We start from the raw sequence: 14,689 nt of genomic DNA, 5'->3' as shown, positions 1-14,689 counted from the left end.
ATCTCTGTTCAAATGCTACTTCCTCAGAGAAGTTCATTCTTATCCCTTTATCCAACACACAGCCTACCCTTTGTTCCTTCATCCTTCTTTATTTTTCTTCCTAGTATTTGTATCAGTCAGGGTTCCCCATTGCTAATGAAAGAAACAACTTTTGCTAATTTAAGCAGAAAATAGAATATCAAGTAGCACACAGAATCATCAGGAGGGCTATTTACACCACTTAGAGGCTATGTGCCTAAAATCACATCACAGAGGTGGTCCAGTACACATCTCTTTGCAACACAGCTGGACACACATCTGCAGCATGTGCTGCCAACACCACTGGAGCTAGGCACAAGATATTGTAGTTAGAACGTTGTCCTTACTCCCTGGGAGTGCTGCTACCCTCACCAGAAGGGATTTTAGGTGGCACCAGATTCTTTCACCACATAAGTCCAGTAATGGAAATCCTCCAAATGTACACTTTCTTTTCAAGAGTGGTCTGAATATTCTGGGTCCTTTGAATTTCTGTAGAAATGCTGGAATCAGCTCTTAATTTCTCAAAAAAAAAAAAAAGCAAACAAAAAAAACAGGTAGGTTCTTATTGGGATTTTGTTGACCCTATAAATCAATTTAGGAAAAACTGAAATCTAATCAATACTGAGTATTTTTAATCAATGAACATTATATGTCTCTCCATTTATATAGAATTTTAAGTTCTTCAGAAATGCTTTGTAGAGATATCACATGCCTTATGTTAAATTTGTTCCTAAATATCTTGGTTTTAGAAATGATTAAAATAAAATTTTTACATTTAAATCTTCAATCATTTGCTGATTACATATAAAAATAAATTAACTTTATATTAATCTTGGATCCTGCAACCTTGTAAATTCCCTCATTAGTTCTAATAGTTTTTTTATAGATTCTTCTAGATTTTCTACATGAAGTCATGTCACCTATGAATGAATTTTACTTCTTCCTTTATGAAACATGTGTTTTCACTACGTTCACTTACTTTATGGCACTGACTAGGAGGACCAGTAAAATGGTGAATAGAAGTGATGAGAACAGAGAGGCTACTTTTTACCCATCTTAGGGAGAAAACCATTAAGTATGAGGTTAGCTGTAGATCTTATTGTGGAAGTGCATTTTCAGATGTGCATTTTCTCAGATTGGGGAAATTCCCTTCTATTCCTAATGTACTGAGAGATTTTAACAAGATTTGATGTTGAATTTATCACGTTTCTTCTGCATTTATTGTGAATGATTTTTCTTCTTTATTCTGTTTAATATGATGAATTACACTGTTCAATTTTCTAATGTTAACACAACCTTGCATTCTTGGAGTACACCCAACTTGGTCAGAACATATTACTTTTTTTATGTGAGTTAAAGTTGCTGATATTATGTTAAGGATTTTTCTATCTATGATTATGAGTAATGTTGATATGTAATTTTATTTTCTTTTGTCAGGCTTTGGTAGCCGGGTAATCTTGGACTCATAAAGCAAGTCAAACGTTTTGCCTCCTCCTATATTTTCTGTGTGTGTTTGTATAACATTGGTGGTGTTTTTTGGCCTCAACTGTCTGGTAGAATTCACCAGTGAAACTACCTTCCTTCTATTTTCTTTTACTTTGCTCTTATTTTTCGTGCTTTGTAAGATTGCATGATTGATTTTAGCCCTTTCCTCTTTTCTAATATTCGCATTTAAGGCTTTAAATTTCCCTCTGAACACTACTCTAACTATATCCAACAAATTATCATTCAGTTTGAAGTATTTTCTAATTTCTCTTATGCTCTCTTCTTTTACCCATAGGTTAAGAAGAATCATGTTCCTAATTTCCAATTATTCGGGGATTTTTCAGATATATTTATATTATTAATTTCTAATTTAATCTTATTGTGGAAGACCTCTATTCTGGAAGATATCAATCTTTTAAAATCTACTGAAACTTGTTTTATGGACCATACTGCATTCTGTCTCTGTGAACAGTACCACATGCACTTGAAAATAATAATATTCTACAGTTGTTGGACATAGTATTCTCTAAAAGTCAATTAGGCCAAAGTGATAGTTTTGTTCATATCTTCTGATTACCTATTTTGTATAATTGTTCTATCAATTGCTGAGAGAGTGATGTCTGAATACCTAACTAATGCATTTACTCATTTATCATTGTGAAATGCCTCTATCATTAGTAATCTCTTGAAGTATACCTTATTTGATTTTAACATAGTCACTACAAGTTTTATGTTTATTGGATGTATGATATATCTTTTTCCATCCTTTTACTCTTATTTGTCTATATATTTAAAATAAATCTCTTATAAAAATAATAGACTTGATTTTTTAAAATCCATCTGACAATCTCTGCTTTTTAGCAGGTAATCTATTTACATGTAAGGTAAATACTGACGTGGCTGAATTTAAGTCTATCATTTTATTATTTGTTTTATATCTGTTTTTTCATTTGTTTCTTCTTTCTTATCTTCTTTTTGCTTAATTAAAAAGGCTGCCATCTTTTTTCTTTCTTGTCTTCTTTTTGCCTTTTGGAATTGCCTTTTATTTTATTTGTTGTGAATATATCTTTGAATTATTTTTTAGTGGCTGCTTGGGGATTTTTATACAAATTCCTAACTTTTCTGGTCTAGTTAGAGTTAGTATTGTATTACTTCATGTAAAATATAAGAACCTTGCTACTCTATGGGTCCAGTTACCCAGTACCCTCTCCCAATCATTTATGCTTTAGTTTTTATATGCAATATCTACGATTGACATAAAGCCTATAATAAAATGCTGTAATTTTTGCTTTAAATTATCATAGGTATTTTTAAACAAGAAAAAAGTCTTTTAAGTTGATCATTTCCAGTGTTCTTCGTTCCTTCCAGAACATCTTAAGTCTCCATTTCATATCATTTCTCTTCAACATGAATAAATCCCTGTAACATTTCTTCAAGTTTGTAAAATTTGTTCAATTTCTTCTGATGATGAATTCTGTTAAATTTTGTTTATCTCTGAATGTCTTTATTTTGTCTTCATTTTTGAGAGATCTTTTTATTGGATATAGAAATATGGGTAGAGAGTTGTTATCTTTCAGTCCTTTCAAGATACGGTTCTCCTGTCTTTTGGCCTCTTCCATTTCACAAGAGAAATGACTATAATTAACATTAGTAATCTCCTCTATGTTATGTATCTTTTTTTGTTTTCTGGCTGCTTTTGGAATTTTCTCTTTATATTTGAGTTTCAACAACAGTTCAATTATGATATGCCACGGTATGTGTGTGTTTGTGTTTATATTTCTTAGGGTTCGCTGAGCTTCTTGAAGCTGTAAATTTATGTGTTTCATCAAACTATGGAAGCTTTTGGATATTATTTCTTCAATTTTTTTTAAATCTCATTTTCTTATCTCCTTCTAGCATCCCAATTACATATACGTTAGATCTTTTTATTTTGTCCCACAAATCGTTTTAGCTCTATTCATTTTCTTCAATTGTTTTTCTCTCTCTGTTCTTCAAGCTGGATAATTTCAATTGATTTAGCTTATAAAGTGTACTGCATCTTTCTTTTGTTATCTCCAATCTGCTGTTCACCCTTCTAGATAATTTTTTTTCTTATATTTTCATTTCTCAAATTTCAATTTGATCCTCTTTTATCGTTTCTATTTTTCCTATTCATTCCTTATGAGATTTTTTTCTTTTTCTTTTTTCTTCTTCTTCTTCTTCTTCTTCTTCTTCTTTTTTCTTCTTCCTTCTCCTCCTCCTTTATTTCTTCTTCCTCTGCCTCTTCTTCTTCCTCTTCCTCTTGGTCTCCTCCTCCTCCTCCTCCTCCTCCTTCTCCTTCTCCTTCTCCTTCCTTCTTTCCTCTCTCTCTCTCTCTCTCTTTCTTTTCTTTCGCACCTTTCTAATAGCTGCTTTAAAATCCTGGTCAGCTAATTCTAACATTCTGACTATTTGAGATCACTTTCATAGATTGTTTTTTCTTTTGCATAGGAGTCATGGTTTCATGTTTCTCAGCACATGTAATAATTTTGGATTATATTCAGGACATCATTAGTGATAAACCGCAGACTAGATTCTGTTTTATTCTTTTTAAAATATATTGTTCGTTTGTTTTAACTTTATCAGAGAGTTAACCTCAAACTTTGTAATCTGTTTCCCCAGTGATGGGAGACAGCTGATATCTCTGTGCATTTTGTTTAGTCTTAGATGTGCTGCTTGCGGTCTACCCCATGCATGTGTAGTTCAGGGGCCAGACAGAGATTTAGGCAGAGTTTATACCCAGAATGTTTTTCCTCCTTTCCGGCTCTCTCCTTTCTGAGATTTTCCTCTCCCCTCCTTTTTAGCAGTGGTGGTTGCTCTAAATGCTGCCATCTGGTTTTCTAGTTAGTAAAACTGAGGACCTCTGACTATTGTTGTCCCATGTGGCACTGACTGGAGACTGACCTTATGCTAAAAGCCATAAAAATGGGAATTCAGCCAAAACCAATCCTTTTTCCAAGCAATGATTGCCAATCCCACCTTCTAGTTCTGCCTGCATTTGGTCACTTTCCAGCATCTTCAGGTGAATGTACAGACTTTCGTTTGTTATGTATAAGAGGATTATTCTTCCTAGTAATTTACATTTATTGTATTTTATTAAACTAATAATGTGTGATGGATTAGGTAAAAAATTCTCATAGTCAGACAGTTAAATAGTCAGATAGTTGAGAAGCACTGTCTTACAAGACTTTTCATGAGTTCTGGTAACCAAGGTCCCTGGAACCATCTTGTTCCTACCATTCCCCAAACCTGATTGCTCAGCAACCTTTTTGTTCTCTAAACCATCCAATCCAGTAAATTCACTTTTTTGTTTTACGTTGGCCATAGGTCATTATGTTGCATGCAAAGAACTATAATTGATACAATATCATTCAATTTTTCTACAATGAACATGCTTACTTGTCCTAACATAAAAAAAGCAACAACTACCATTTACAAATGAGATCATCTATGACCTGGAGATACAGGAGGGAAGCTAGCATCAGGAATAGTTTATTGTCATGTGGCTGATATCATATGATATCAAAAAACATATATGGCAGACTATGTAGATGTTCAACATTTACTAAAAATCAAAACTATTGTTTCAAAAAGATGATATAGAATGTCCAACCCTAAAGAATGTTTAAAACCATCTCATTCAACACCCTAGTACATTTTGTAGATGAGATTCTTGAGGCCCAGATACTAAAAGTGTTTTGACAAAGGCTACAGAGTCAGAAAATGCATTTTCTGGAGAATACATGTAAATAATTCTTTTTTTTTTTTTTTAGGTGTGGCAACACTTGGTTGACCTCAAAGACTGCAAGGACCTTGTCAGCTTACAATCCCTTATTATTATTTTAAATGCCTACAGCACTTGGTCTTCCTAGGTGGTCTCCCATCCAAGTACTAAACCAGGCTCAATCTCGCTTAGCTTCCGAGGTCAGACAGGATCGGGCTTGTTCAGGGCAGCATGGCTGTAGACAAGAATTCTTGAATCACCAGTCTGTGTTTTAACTTCATCGTTGGGGTTCATCGAAACAGTTATATGATTAGGATTTTTTTTTTTTTTTTAAATGAAGCTCTAGTTCTCAGGACAGGAATGGTCCTGGCTTCATTCCAAATGAATCTCTAATAAGATTTGCAGTTATCAAACACATTTTAGATCATCAGGACCTATTCTTCAGAAGAAATATTACACAGATACATTGAAGTCTGGAGTCCTACACACTCAGATTCTCCTTGTACCCCGAGTAAATAAATTTAATGATAATATAGGGTTTGCTCTATTGGCCAATACTCTTTATTTCATTTATAAGTTACCTGTGTTGCTGCTTTATAATTAGTTTATTCATAAACTTTAAGTATTATCTCTAATTGTCTTCCCAAATATGTTCATTCCCCCAAGTTCTGGATTAACTCTATAACAAGCAGCTACAGTGCCCAAACAGCTTTGGGTAACATCCGGTAGAAATTTTTTTTAAAAAAGGGGCTGAGGAAACATTCTAAATAAGACTTACGAAAGCTCTGATGAAAATTACACAAAACTCTCAAAACATATATTGACATAAGCTTCCTACTTAGCTATATAATAATCTAGCCCTGTTCTCCTCCACAGACTTTTTTCCCCTTAACAAAGTGGGTTTTCCAATTAAAAGCCTTATATATTAACTTTATAAGCTACTGCCTACAGCCTTTTAAAATCTATTCTACTCTTATTCATCTACTTTCTTATTTTCTTTTTTATTTCTTCCTTCTTATCAATTTCTTTCTCCTTTGATTCTTCCTTTGATATAATAGGATATAATTATATCTTTTTTGGCCCAAGAGTTTCTTCAGCTACAACTAATTTTTCTTTGGTATGTTTAAAGCTACATACACCAAGATTAGACCTATATGTACCTAAGCTGCAGCAGGATAATATTTTCTGAGTTTTCTCCTATTTCTTCACTTCCATCTCTAACTATTCACTTTATTTTCTACACTTTAAAGGTAGAGACATTTTAAAAGCTTTGAAATTAAAAGCATTTTTTGGTGGATGCCCACAACCTCCACCTAACTCACAAGAGATAGTAATTTATCACAGCAGTTCTCCATATGGCTTTTTTAAGATACGCAATCTACCCAGATGCTTTTTTTAAACTTATTCATTCAATGAATTTATTCATTAGACATTAGACATTAGTTCTATTGATTCTATTATGTAAGTCACTGTACTAAGTTACTGGGTCATTTGGGGCAGGAAAAAAATAATATTTAAGAAACTTTCCATGTTTTCATATCAATTTCTTTTATAAAGTAAATAACTACTTCTCAAGCATAGTGGTAAACACTTTAAACAACTATCTAATTTCATCTTCACAAAGATAGTTTTATCACCATTTTACTCAGAAAAGTAAGTAATTTGCCAAAGTGAGCTGGAATTTTAACTTAGCACAGCTGGGCCCCACCACTCCAAGATATAAAATCTGGCCTAGTTTCTCTTCCCAGCTCTGGTCATCCAAGTGAGCTTTTTGTAGTTCGACTAAAAGATCTTTTCTATCATTTAATCTGTTCTGCATCTCCCCCTTCTTTAACATCTGTTATGGATTAAATTGTTTTCCCCAAATGAGCTATGTTGAAATCATAATCCCCCACATCTCATATCAAGACCCTATTTAGAAAATAGGGCTATTAATGTAATTAGTTAAAATGAGGTCATATTGAAGTAGGATGGGCCCTAATCCAATATGACTGGTATCTTTTTGAAAAGGAAAAATGTAGACACAGAGACAGACATGCACACAGGGAGAACATCATGAAGATTGGAGTTATGCCGCTACAAGCCAAGGAATATCAACATTGCCGGCAAAGCTTTGGAAGCTAGGAGAAAGGCATGGAACAGATTCCTGCTCACAGCCTTAGAAGAAAGCACCCCTACAGACACCTTAATTACAGACTTCTTATCTTCAGAAATGTGAGACAATAAATCTCTGTTGTTTAAACCACCTAGTTTGTGATAACTTTGCTATGGCAGCCCCAGCAAGCTAATACAACATCTGCATTGATGATTCAGAAATCCAATTTCAACTGCTCTTTTTCCGCCTAACTAGCAATATCCTCTTTCTCCATCTTTACAACTTTTTTGCACAAGGAGGTAGAACCTCATTGTTGAATTATTGCCAACTGTGAGATGTAAAGAGTTTTTCTTGAAATCTCAGTAATCTCCCTCCCACATTTGGGCAATCATTCAAATGGCTGAAGGGTTAAAAGCATGAGCTTTGACATCCACTGGGTTCAAATACCACCTTCCACATTTATTGGCTGTGTCATTTCGGGCAACTCTCTAAACCTTGGTTTCTTACCTGTTAAAGGGGGTGAATACCACCACCACCACATAGGATCTCAATGATAATCAAGGAAGAAAATATGTGATGATAATTTAGCACATTAACTGGTTGTTAGAAAGTGCTAAACAAAATTACTCATTATTTATTGTTCCTAAAACAAACTTTAGAATTTATTTTTCATATATATTTCAGATGTACATTTGTGTACATTATGAAAGTATTATAATCTAGCCATTAGCTTCTCAATAGAGAAGAGGTAAACTTAAGCGAGTGAACTAGGAGAATCTATATTAAAGAAGCCTCGAACCACCAGCGTGCCCTTTAACTTCATTTCTGGGATTAGAACCGGTTTTAAAACCAGGATTTAAAAAAAGTGTAGCTACAATTCTAAGGAGGGAGGTTTACAACAGATAGAAAAGGTATTTATAAGGTGAAATATTAAGGAATAGGCCCATGGTACTTTAGTCTACAGAATAGATTACGAGCTGCTAGAAACCAGAAACCAGCCACAGCATAAGAATCACTTTCCCCCTAAATAAGTATGTTGTTTGGCAATGATTATTTTCCCCATTTATGTTTCTTGAGTCTTTACCAAATTCCCTATCTCCACCCCAACATTTTTTTGAGGGTGGGGGCTAGAAATCTACTAATATGTTTATCACATTAACTTTTATTAATTTTAGATAATGGAAAATTTGCTGACACACTATTTACCACGTTCTCATTCAAAAATACAAATGTGTTAAGATAACTTCCAAAAAAACTAAGAAGGCATCAGTGCTTTCGCCCTTAGTCTTTCTTCCACTTGGGATACCCTATCTTTTCTCTCATCCTCCTTTTGGGATCCTTTTGTTTGTTTATTTTTATTTCAGATGCTGCCACAAGTCTGAAGTCCTTCTCTTACCTTTCTACATCATCCCCATCTCCAACTCCCATGCCACTTTGTACCTCTCCTGTGGCCTTTAGGTATTTTAATCTTTGACTCAAATCTTAATCCCACCACCAGTATAAGCAGCAGGTTTTTTTTTCATAAACGCCATATAGCTTTTTTTTTTTTTAAGTGAAAGCTCAATAGTTAATTAAATGAACGGCGAACAATTTAGGATGATTTATAAATGGAAAGCAGGTTCGACACTTTAAAATGAAAATGTGCAAGCATTTGAAAAGCTAAATATGTACTATATCAGTTTATTAAAATTCTAGTATAGCCCTATTCTGATGAACTCTGCCTCGCACTCTTATCGTGTTACCCATTTTTGTTTTCTTTTAGGCACTCAGCCTGACATTAACTTCGCTATTCACTGTATCCAGCGTTGGCACCTGTCAAACTCTTAACAGTTGCTGACTCGTTTGGCGACTCGTCAGGAGAGGACGGTAAAAGAAAAGGAAAAAGACTGATTATATTGGGTTACATTTCATGTGTTGAAAATTGGCGCGCGGGTTGCGGGGAGGATGGTCAGTCATTGCAAAATTCAAAATATTGCTTCCGGGGAAAATCAAATTTTAGGGTTCTCAGATTCCACTCCTAATTCCACCAGTCCTCGCGATGGCGAAATTAATGCCGAATATCTCAAAGACCACGTTTTCCTCTCTATATTTGTATACCCTTCCTATCCCTGTGTCTGGCACATAGTAGATGATTTAAATGCACCTATTGAATGAATCCCCTTTTGCGCGGGACAACGAATCCAGGGGACAATTTCACTTTAAAAAAGAAAAAAGAAAAACTTCACTTAGAACCAACTACCTGGCTGGAGGTTTCCTTTTACTAACAGATCGCTGGGAAGGTGGAATTTAGATGCACTTAATAGTGAAAAACGTGTTGGCTTTTAGGACCGCGCGCGCGCGCGTACACACACACACACACACGAGGATCACCCACAATGTCACACATTCACGGACATTCGGAGTGACTTAGATGCTAAGGGAGAGAATGTGCCACTCAGGAAGGCCCAGTTTTTGAGGTCGATGGGAATTATAAAACGGAACGTTAATGCTTAAAACGCGTTCTGAGGGATGAAGGGCGCGCTTGGCCGTTCTCGCGCTCCGTAGAATGAGCTCCGCGGGCCTCCGCACGCCACGCCCCCGGAGGGAAAAGACGAAGCGAGGCTGTCCGTGATGGTGCCTGTTATGTGGGCCAGTGATGGGCAGAGCAGTCAGAAGTGTAACAGTATCCTTGTCTCAAAACCACCTCGATCCGGAAACAAATTCTCGAGGCCCGGCACTACCAGAGACACCTCTTTCAAGGAGGAGAGAGCACATGCGCAAAGGGGGCCTGGGAAGCCCTTAAATACCGTCATGCGGTCGCGTACTGTCTCTTTCTTTTTTCGCGGAGGCGCGGCTTGGGGTGAGTTGAGTGACCCGAGGGTGGTGGTTATGGTGCACGAGTCAGTGTATTTCGTCTGGGATTGGTGATGGATACTTAGGTTTAAAGTGAGTCTTTTAGTTAACTGGTGTCTTGTTGTTTGTATTACAGTGTTTTCAAGATTCGGCTTCTCCCGTAACCCACCGCCATGGCCGAGGAAGGGTGAGCCCAGGGCGGGGATCGCGGTGCTAAATCGTTGGCCGCGGGACGGCTGCGTGGGCTTGGGGCCAGACATGGCTCCATAAGCGTATCGGACATCTCACTGATGACTGCCGAGTCCACGGCGTTAGACGGTGTGCGGGAATTTGATCATTTTGATTTGTTGCATTTCAGCATTGCTGCTGGAGGTGTAATGGACGTTAATACTGCTTTGCAAGAGGTGCTGAAGACCGCCCTCATCCACGATGGCCTAGCACGTGGAATCCGTGAAGCTGCCAAAGCCTTAGACAAGTACGTTTGTCAATTTCAATACTGTGGGTTGTTGGAACCGGAACAAAACTGCAGCCAAGGGAAGAAAGCTTGAAGTTCATGGTGTTAGCGCAAAGGTTCTGAATGGCATCCGTTCTACAGGAAACCTAGGAAAAGGTATCAGAATTCCAATCTGTATAGCCCACTTAAGAGTTTGTGGGTCTCTGTTTGGAATGGGGATGACCAATTGATTCTTAAAACTACAGTGTTTGAATGATGACTCAAAGTGTCGGATACCCCTTCACTCTTTTTATGAGTGAAACTTAAAAAAGTCTGACAAACCTGTAAGTTGTGGGGTTAATTTCACATTATCTAGATGAGATAGGAATCTTCATAGGGCAGTCTGCAAAACTAAATCAAGTTAAATTAATGGGATTTCAAGTTGTAGAAGCATCTAGACTTGTAGATGAATTTAGTAAGAGAAATAGCTGTTGTAGAAATGATAATATGGAATACTTGTAAATACATTCAATTTAGTCTCTGGGATGGTTACATTGGCAAAACTGAGTTATAACTCTTTGATGTCATTTTAAAGGTATTTTAAGGGTTTCTAAGCCAGGTAAATTTGTCAGTTCAATAAACTGGTGTAGGTTGATGAGTTGAATCCATTGGAAACAAGACTTGATGGAAGTACTTCCTCAGGTCTTGGTGTGAATCCCTTGCACTATTTGGCAATGCTGCACAGTATTAAGTCTGGGCTACCAAGAAGTGACAACTCTGATCTAGTTTCTTTCACATAATTTTAGTCTGTGTAAGACTTGCTTGCAAGAGGGCATGTTTGTGTGTTGATCACGAACTAGTTCCCCTACGTAAGCATTGGTATTGCTGAATTGTTAGTGTTTCCATAGATGAATCTAATGAATGTATACCTTGTTAATCATACTGGAGCAGTTTTGTTTACTAATGGTTTTGCTGCTTGTGTTCTGTCAGTGTAGCCAGTACTTAAGGCAACTTCCCTTGTAAAGTGCAAGAGTACTGGACTTACACCTGAGTTTTTTTCTGTTGGATTTTGTATTTCAGGCGCCAGGCCCATCTGTGTGTGCTTGCATCCAACTGTGATGAGCCTATGTATGTCAAGTTGGTGGAGGCCCTTTGTGCTGAACACCAAATCAACCTAATTAAGGTAAGTTACGTGTCTAATTTGATTTATCTGAACTGCTAAGAGATAATTTAGCTTAATAAAAATTGGGCCAATGTGTCAGGATTAATGCAGGCTCGTGATTTTTGTCATACCAGAGCAAATTTGTAATGTTGAGCTTACTGCTTTCTTCAGGTATGAAAAACATCACATTAACCTGATACTGTTGACTATGCTAAAGGTAGTTATAGAGCAAACATTTTATTTCTGTAGTATTAAATGATAATTTTGATGTTGATAGAAAACAAAACTGAGGATAGAATGAATAGGTGATCTTGGTGCTGTACATGATGACAACTGGCTCCCTCTACTGAACTGCCATGAGGAAACTGCCATGTCACCCTATCTGACTACAGCTACCTTTTGGATTTGATTTATTGCCAGTAGCATTAATGCCTACTAATATGGTGATTTTTAAAATTTCCCCCAATAGGTTGATGACAACAAGAAACTAGGGGAATGGGTAGGCCTCTGTAAAATTGACAGAGAGGGAAAACCCCGGAAAGTGGTTGGTTGCAGTTGTGTGGTGGTTAAGGTAAGTCAGTATTTATTTTTGGAATGAAGGTTATGCTGGGTAACCCTGTACTGAATCTACATTAAGTCAAGAACCACCTAAAAAATTGATTCTCAACAGATTTAAAAACGTTTTTCTGCCTTTCACAAAAAGAAAAGCCATAATTCAAGCCGGCCAATGAATCTGCTTACCTGAATGTGTTTCGCAGAAACATAGAAAAAGCTGGCAATAGTAAAGCCATGTTACGAGCCTTAAAGACATTGACATCATTAAGGTCCCTGAAAATGGCTACAAGAAATTTTAATGATGAACCATTTTCAGAAGATGAGCTAGGTTTTTAAAGCTTCACTATATTTAGTGCTAATGACTTTGTGGAATTTCTAAACGTTAGTAAAAACCCCATATGACTTTTTTTTAGGACTATGGCAAAGAGTCTCAGGCCAAGGATGTCATCGAGGAGTACTTCAAATATAAGAAATGAACAAATAAACTTGGCTTTGGTTTTTCATCTCTGGGTTATTTTTATTTTTATTTTTTTTAAATTTTTTGTGGCACCTTAAGGTTCCTGTTAGTGAAGGACACAAGGTAATCATTGCAAGATAACTGGAAGCATGCTGTTTGTTTCTTTTGGTTTGTAAATGTAAGCCTAATCCCAAGCAGCAGTTAACTTCAGTACTGGCAATTAAAACAGTGATTAAAGCAGAGATAGGCTTAACAGTAACCTATTGATAGCTAGGGTTTCTTGGGGTGGACATTTATAATGGCTGTTGGCCAGCCTAGAACCTAAGGCTACTTAAGTATGGGTATTAAAAAGGATCTTAAGGTTGGGTGGATCAATAGAAAAAAAGATGGGTAGGTTTGCATTTAGGCTATGGACACTAGAAGATAAACGCTGTCCAGGAGCGCTTATAAACATGCCCATTAGGAAAGGTCAGAGTGTTTGTTGCTTTCACTGACCTAGATGTTAGGTACCAAAGCAAGGTGAATGCTTCAGTGTACTCTAAGAATTCAGCAGGGAGAAATGGTGATCTATGTATTTTAAGATCAAGTTGGGTATTGTATGAGTGAAATGTTGAACCAGGTAAGACTAATAGAAGTCTTGTAATTTCTGGTAAATCACCAACTGCAGTACTTTGAATTTCTCTACCCTATTGGCCAACCTTGTTAGGGCGTATATTATGAAGCTAAATTCGACCAGATTTGGTTTTGAGTTCTCATTTTGTATTCTGTGTCTTTGCATCTTGCGAATTTACAGATCTTAAGCTCTTGACCAAAATCTGCCTTTAATATATAGCAGCCTCGGATAACACTAAAGGCTGGTTACCCTTAGCACAGTATGCACTGGAGTGAATGGCCTCAAGTGTAAGCTCTAGAACTCAATGTAAAGTATGTGGGTAGACGGTGTGTAGTGTGAGATTGTCTGCTATGGTTAAATGCCAACTTGAGCTATTTGGTTTTTTTAGGAAAACAATTCTAGTTTCCTTATATTGGCATCTGTTCAAACATTTTGAGTCCTATCTGGCGCTGCTTGAGGTGGTGAGGCAGTAGCAAAAATACCACATTGTAAACTTTTGTTTTTATATTCTGAGAAATTCTATAATTCCAGCTAGGGAAAATAACTATTTTTGATTATAGCACTTGGTGCATTTCCTTTTTTTCCCCCCACTCAATGGCTTTTTTTTTTTTTTTTGAGATTAGGGCAAGAGACTGTTGCCTCTTGCCACTGACTTTAGCATTGGCATCTCTTAAAGGAATTTTCCACTCATGACCCTGCTGCCACTCTTAAGTACTACTAAACTATCCATTCCCCACAGTCGTAGTCTGCAAGATAGTCTCTGTCCTCATTCACTTTTAATCTCTCTTCTGGCTCTTGGCTTCTGCTAAAATAATGGTCACCAAGACTTTAACAGTTAAATCCAGTATTTAGTTTTTGTCTTGACTTCTCTAGGCATTTCAAAATTTTGTCCACACTTTGGCCTCTGCCACATTCTTCCTCCAGTCTTCATTCTCACTGCTCAGCATTGTAATAGTTCCAGAGTTTAGGCTGAGCTCCTGTTTCTCCGACTTTTCTGGGGCATTGTCCTACCAAAGCTCGCACTAGAATCCTGTCTTTTCCACATGCGTTCCTTGCTTTGGCTTTTATCAGCCCAAGACTAATGGTGTGCATTAAACAGCTCCGCAAGAACATCAGTTGGTACCTCAAATTTTGTATGCCTCAAAGTGAACCTAATTTTCCCTATAATGTGTCAGGTTAGAGGAAGGGAAAGCTATTGAACAACTAGTGTAGACTAGGCTCTGCATCAAGTGCTTTAACATCCAATATTTCTAACAGTTTCCCAAGCCATGGGCCACAGGTGTCCTCAACTCCTGCC

At 36.8% G+C, this 14,689-nt stretch overlaps 1 protein-coding gene, 3 non-coding genes and 1 pseudogene across 4 annotated transcripts; 4 read left to right on the top strand and 1 right to left on the bottom strand.

Annotated features, from left to right (window-relative positions):
- Positions 1-5,368: 5,368 nt before the first annotated feature.
- On the bottom strand, positions 5,369-5,488 carry LOC112482582 (annotated as a pseudogene).
- Positions 5,489-10,149: 4,661 nt separating this feature from the next.
- Positions 10,150-12,825, top strand: RPS12 (ribosomal protein S12). The gene is made up of 6 exons (XM_006915405.3): positions 10,150-10,179; positions 10,309-10,359; positions 10,531-10,647; positions 11,686-11,788; positions 12,237-12,338; positions 12,736-12,825. Exons 2-6 carry the CDS (start codon positions 10,346-10,348, stop codon positions 12,796-12,798), a joined length of 399 nt encoding a protein of 132 aa, XP_006915467.1. The 5' UTR covers positions 10,150-10,179; positions 10,309-10,345; the 3' UTR covers positions 12,799-12,825.
- LOC112482612 lies at positions 10,873-10,947 on the top strand. Its single transcript, XR_003047366.1, has one exon. It is a non-coding gene; the product is annotated as a small nucleolar RNA SNORD101 (small nucleolar RNA).
- Positions 12,084-12,160, top strand: LOC112482615. Its single transcript, XR_003047368.1, has one exon. It is a non-coding gene; the product is annotated as a small nucleolar RNA SNORD100 (small nucleolar RNA).
- LOC112482614 lies at positions 12,485-12,613 on the top strand. The gene has a single exon (XR_003047367.1). It is a non-coding gene; the product is annotated as a small nucleolar RNA SNORA33 (small nucleolar RNA).
- Positions 12,826-14,689: the final 1,864 nt, after the last annotated feature.

This window comes from Pteropus alecto, unplaced genomic scaffold (genome assembly GCF_000325575.1).
Source record: "Pteropus alecto unplaced genomic scaffold, ASM32557v1 scaffold185, whole genome shotgun sequence".
In the NCBI taxonomy this organism is placed as follows: domain Eukaryota; kingdom Metazoa; phylum Chordata; class Mammalia; order Chiroptera; family Pteropodidae; genus Pteropus; species Pteropus alecto.
The sequence above is the reverse complement of the archived record's forward strand: the minus strand, read 5'-3'. Positions and strand labels throughout refer to the sequence as shown.

Excerpts from the sequence above, each read along its gene's own strand:
- RPS12 (XM_006915405.3), top strand. Across the intron at positions 10,648-11,685 it reads GCTGCCAAAGCCTTAGACAA|GCGCCAGGCCCATCTGTGTG; the intron begins GTACGTTTGTCA and ends TTTGTATTTCAG. Across the intron at positions 11,789-12,236 it reads ACCAAATCAACCTAATTAAG|GTTGATGACAACAAGAAACT; the intron begins GTAAGTTACGTG and ends TTCCCCCAATAG.